We start from the raw sequence: 6,000 nt of genomic DNA on the forward strand, positions 1-6,000 counted from the left end.
GATGCTGTATTGTTTTTCGGTTGGAAGCCACCCAGAGTGGCTGGGGAAGCCCAGCCAGATGGGCAGGGTATAAATATTATTATTATTATTATTATTATTATTATTATTATTATTATTATTATTAGCGACTACAACTCCTCTGCTCCGTCCTGTGGCTATTTTGCTGGGTCTCGTGCATTTAGTCTTAAGGTCTAAAAACTTTTGTAGTAATTTAATTTACGCAGAGACATCCGTGTTCCTTGCAAACACAGACACCCTTCTGAAAAATCCTACACAATTCCACTGCGGCTGCTACTTCACTGTGTGGAATGCCTTCAGTCTAAAATCCCCAGAAACTTTTGATTCTGTATAAATTTAATTTGCATATGTTCACACACACAGATAGAACTCATTTTCTGTAAAATTCAGCTCAATTCGCAGTGGGCTGCCTTATTTTAAGGCCTACAAACTTTTTGTGTTTGCAGAAATTTAATTTGCGCAGAGAATAATGCTACTCTCTGCCCAGGCACACCAGATTTTTGAAAAATCCTGCTCAGTTCCATGGCCACAGATATCTCAGTGACCTTCTGTCACGGATGCTTGAGATGTTGATTCCTGCGTTGCCGGGGGTTGGACTGGATGACCCTCAGAGGTCCCTTCCCCCTCTACGATTCTTTGATTCTATGATTGCTTTCAAGTCTAGAAGCAGGGGTTTTTGCGGGGTTGGGGAACTGATGAGTGCGACATTCAAAATACCACGTCTCTGAGGAACACGACCCGGAAAAGGAAACCTGATGTGGGCATAGCTGTCAACTTTTCCCTTTTCTTGCGAGGAATCCTATGTGGAATAAGGGAATTCCCCTGAAAAAAGAGGGAAACGTTGACAGCTATGGATCTGGGCTTGGGTGGAGTGAATGAAGGAACAAAAATAAATAAATCAGAGTGTGGGAGCTCCAGCTGAGCGGAGATCTGTCTGTCTGTCTGCCAGGGGGTGGCCGCAACGAGAGGCTTGGCCTGCGGGCGGCGGAGGATAAAGGAGGAGAGATAATCCCTGGCATTTGGGAGGATGTAGCGGAAAATATAGCCTTAGCAGCAGAGCAACCGAGAGGGGCTACTCTCCAGCTGGCACCCGGGACTTATCCTCCCAGGGATACAGACTGGCGCTGCCAGGGTCTGCAAACATTGCTGGTGCTCAGCTAGGCGGCAAGATCACAGTGTTAGAAACTCAGATACGTAAGCTAATTGCCAAATGCCACCTGAAACCTCGGCTGCGGTGGCTGCAACAGAATGAACTGGGCAGTTTGACTGGCAATTGCAACTCAACGGAGAAACAGCCCCAAATCTTGCAACAGATGCCCATTCTGGGATGTGTGAATGTCTGGAGGCGGTTGGAGGATGGATGGCGGCTAACGGATTGTTGTTTCTGGGGGGCAGGTAGGTGTGGGGTCCTGAAAGTGGTAACTGTGCCCCGGAAGGAGCAGGTGAGCAGCCTGGGGGACATTTTGGACTCACTGCTGTCCATGGAGGCGCAGGTCAGTTCTGCATCCAGGGCGGCTGTCTACCAGCTCCATCTGAGACGCTCCCTGTCTCGCCAGAGTGGTGCATGCTCCAGTTATCTCTCGCTTGGACTACTGCAATGCGCTCTATGTGGGACTGCCTTTGAAGGTGACTCGAAAACTACAACTAATCCAGAATGCAGCAGCTGGACTGGGGACTGGAACCATACAACTCCGGTCCTAAAGGATCTACATTGGCTCCCAGTACGTTTCGGAGCACAATTCAAAGTGTTGGTGTTGACCTTTAAAGACCTATACGGCCTCAAAGGCCAAGTATACCTGAAGGAGCGTCTCCACCCCAATCAAGAAGCGAGGTTACAGGGAACCAGGCAGAGGGCCTTCTCGGTGGTGGTGCCCACCCTGTGGAACGCCCTCCCGTCGGATGTCAAGGAGATAAAAGAACTGACTTTTAGAAGACACCAGAAGGCAGCCCTGTATAGGGAAGTTTTTGATGCTTGATGTTTTATTGGGTTTTTAATACTTAGTTGGGAGCCCCCCAGAGTGGTTGGAGCAACACAATAGATGGGCAGCATTTAAATTAAAAAATTATTATTATTGATGTAGTCGTTGTCATGGAGAAAATCATGTGCAATTTGAGATTTCAACACAGACTAGAACCTGCGGGCACTTTATATATGATTTGACATTCACTGTGGAACCATAATTTCCAAGACAACCTTCATCGTAAGCTTGAACATCACATTACGCTGAGATTCTATTTCAACCCATGTGCAACTGCACTCATTCTGCGTACCTGCTTCAGAGTTTTGCCTCTCACCTTTTCATTTTCACCTGTTGTTCTAATCATCCTCCACATTTTATACATGCCCAGCTCCCACTAGCAGGAAAGGCCCGTTATCCAAAATCTCAGTTAAGTAATTATACCCAAACCTTGATACACGAATGGATGCTTCAAATATCCAGACTGCCAGAGTGTGTCCACTTCCACACCTGCTTGTGTTTTGCTGGTCAGCGGAAGCCATTTTTGGGCAGAAACCACACAGGGAGGGAGAGAGATGGAACAAACCAAGGAGCAGGAGAAATGAGACGTATCAGGTTTCTCCCCTGTTTGTTTGACTTTTACTGGGGGGTCTGCAACAGTTTGGGACAGAAAGCATGCATCTAATGTCCCTATAAATAATGGGAATCGTCAGCCAGCTCATTCAGCAAACCATTTCCTGGGAATGCATTGCGTTCAGAAAGCAGGGTGGAATTTGAAAACAGTTGGGAGTTCTTCTTATTAAATATACCAAGAAAAAAGCACACCAAGAACTCAGGCCAATGTAAGTTTCAGTAGTGGGAGTGGTCCCTACTCGCAAATAAATAGTCAATAGTAACAAAAACTAATCCATTCAAAAGTATGTATTCTGACAAGGATTACAAACTCTAACAGAGATTACAAACTCAAACTCATAAAAATATGTATAACACAATAACTCGTTACAGAAGTAGAGAGAAGAGTTTATGAGTAGAGATAAATTCATGTTATTCCATAGTCAGATTCGTCATGGAGGTCTTAGTTTCAATCACTGAGCAGAAGTCAGAAGTCAATTATGGATCAGAAACCAGGACAGGGCCCTGTTTCGATGTATTCACCTTCATCAGCTGGAAGTATCAAATATTACATAAAGATACATTTAAATTCTAAATTATCATAAATTATAATTTGTAAAACAGTATTATATAACATTTGGGTCCTTACCTAATTTTTAAAGGGTTATACATATTTTTATGAGCTAGAGTTTGTAATCTCTGTTAGAGTTTGTAATCCTTGTCAGAATACATACTTGTGAATGGATTAGTTTTTGTTACTATTGACTATTGACCTGCGATGGTGCTGGAGGAGACACTTGAGAGTCCATTGGACTGCAAGAAGATCCAACCTCTCCATTCTGAAGGAAATCAGCCCTGAGTGCTCACTGGAAGGACAGATCCTGAAGCTGAGGCTCCAAGACTTTGGCCACCTCATGAGAAGAGAAGACTCCCTGGAAAAGACCCTGATGTTGGGAAAGATGGAGGGCGCAAGGAGAAGGGGATGACGGAGGACGAGATGGTGGGACAGTGTTCTCCAAGCTACCAGCATGAGTTTGACCAAAATGTGGGAGGCAGTGGAAGACAGGAGTGCCTGGCGTGCTCTGGTCCAGGGGGTCACGAAGAGGCGGACACAACAACATTGACTTGCGAGTAAGGACCACTCCCACTACTGAAACTTACATCAGCCTGAGTTCTTGGTGTGCTTTTTTCTTGGAATTTGAAAACAGGCCATGGACGGGAAGGTGCAGAGACTTACCTAGTCGAAGCTCCCCAAAGTTCCCGCACCCGATCTTCTTCCCGACACGGAAGTTCGGGCCGACCATTAAGACTCCAGAGTTGGTCCCGGACGTCCGGCTCCCGTGCGTGTTGCGGCCGCTCCCTGTCTTAGACATCCTTCGCCCTTCTTCCGCGTCCCCTTTGCCTCCTCTCTTATCAAAATCCATAAGTTTGTGGTACCCCGGCTTCTCCACGGTTATGCCGCTGCCATGCAAATCCGAGGGCCGAAACGTTGCGGGGGCTGGCTGGGGGGTCAGGGCGGGGCGGGGGCGGGGGAGGGGGTCAGGGGGAAGGAGGGGAAGGGGAGCGCGAAAGCGAGAGAAGAGGAAAAGGAGGTTGAAAACGCCGCTTCTCTTTTCTTGGTCAGTAAACCATCCCGGGTAGAGGAGGAGGAGGAGGAGGAGGGGAGGGTGCCAGGGGGCGGACCGCCACCCGCATGTGCCGCGCTAGTGGGCCGGGGGTCCTCTCCTCGAAGGGGCCGTGGGGGTTCCTTCCGGCGCCTGCAGCGGGCTGCTCTCCGAAGACGGCGACATGGCGGCAAGGGGGAGATTCAGAGGGGCTGTCCTGCGACAACGCTTCACGTGCGAGCTGGAGGGGGAACAGAGGGCAGGTTAGCATACGAAACAAGCATCCACAGAGTTGTATTTCAGGTACAGCAGTACCTTGGGCTAAGTACTTAATTCGTTCTGGAGGTCTGTTCTTGACCTGAAACTGTTCTTAACCTGAAGCACCTTTAGCTAATGGGGCCTCCCGCTGCCACCGCACGATTTCTGTTCTCATTCTGAAGCAAAGTTCTTAACCCGAGGTACTATTTCTGGGTTAGCGGAGTCTGTAACCTGAAGCGTCTGTAACCTGAAGCGTATGTCAACTTTCAGATTTGAAAATAAGGGATCAGCAGCCTCACCTGTCCCGGGGACAGTCTACGGGATATCTAACAATCCGGGATAGCAGCGGGAAACGGCGTTGGAATAAGGGAATTTCCCGCAAAAAAAGGGAAGGTTGACAGCTATGGTATGTAACCCGAGGTACCACTGTACAAGCCAATTTTTCATGAGAGCCGTTAATTCTTTTTTCTTCTTCAAAATGTTTTATTCATTTTATAACACAAATAAAGAACACAAACAGAAAAACAAACAATACAAACAGATTCTTGTCTTATCCTTATTTTTCTAAATATTGTTAAGTGGGCTTCCCCAAGTCCCACCTATCTGATTTTCATTTTACTTCATCTTTAGCAGTTTACATATATCATAATTTCTAACCCTATTTTTTTTATCACACTTACTTTAACCATAAAAAACTTCACATTTTATCACTAACAAATAATACTATTTTAAAATACACCATCTTCTACTTCTAACCCTACAGCCTTTATCCACTTCCAAGCTATTCTAAGATTTAAATATTAACATATTTCTTCAAATATTCCTTAAACTTCTTCCATTCTTCTTCCAACGTCTCTTCTCTCTGGTCTCGGAGTCTCCCAGACAGTTCTGCAAGTTCCATATACAGTGGTACCTCGGGTTAAGAACTTAATTCGTTCCGGAGGTCCGTTCTTAACATGAAACTGATCTTAACCTGAGGTACCACTTTAGCTAATGGGGGCCTCCTGCTGCCGCCGCACGATTTCTGTTCTCATCCTGAAGCAAAGTTCTTAACCTGAGGTAATATTTCTGGGTTAGTGGAGTCTGTAACCTGAAGCGTCTGTAACCCGAGGTACCACTGTAGTCCATCATGAGAGCCGTTAATTCTACAGTCATACCTCATGTTACGTCCACTTCACGTTACGTTCTTTCAGGTTGCGTCCCACAGCGACCCGGAAGTACCGGAAAGGGTTACTTCCGGGTTTCGCCACTTGCACATGAGCGCAAAATGATGTCATGCGCAGAAGCGGCAAATCACAACCTGCACGTGTGCAGGTGCGCCACTGCGGGTTGCGCTCTTTTCATGTTGCGAACGGGCCTCCGGAACGGATCCCGTTCGCAACCAGAGGTCCCACTGTATTGCAGGCATGTCCAACTGGGAGATCGTTCCTGGTTGACCTCTGGCCCCTCAGCGCTCTCCTTACAAAAAAGCAGAAAAAGCAAAAAAACCAACCAACCAACCAACCAACCAACTTTGGCTTACTAAAAAAAGCTCCACAATTTTGGGTAGA

At 46.8% G+C, this 6,000-nt stretch overlaps 1 protein-coding gene across 2 annotated transcripts in view; it reads right to left on the minus strand.

Moving 5' to 3' along the window:
- CSNK1G2 (casein kinase 1 gamma 2) overlaps positions 1-4,433 on the minus strand; it is a 33,301-nt gene extending 28,868 nt beyond the window's left edge. For both annotated transcript variants that reach the window (XM_081846302.1, XM_081846301.1), the window contains exon 1: positions 3,826-4,433. In XM_081846302.1, coding sequence (XP_081702428.1) covers positions 3,826-4,012 — 187 coding nt within the window. In that variant the 5' untranslated portion in view covers positions 4,013-4,433. The remainder of the gene's footprint in view (positions 1-3,825) is intronic.
- Between the last annotated feature and the right edge of the window lie 1,567 nt (positions 4,434-6,000).

This window comes from Podarcis erhardii (genome assembly GCF_964252035.2).
Source record: "Podarcis erhardii genome assembly, chromosome: 18".
NCBI classification, from domain to species: domain Eukaryota; kingdom Metazoa; phylum Chordata; class Lepidosauria; order Squamata; family Lacertidae; genus Podarcis; species Podarcis erhardii.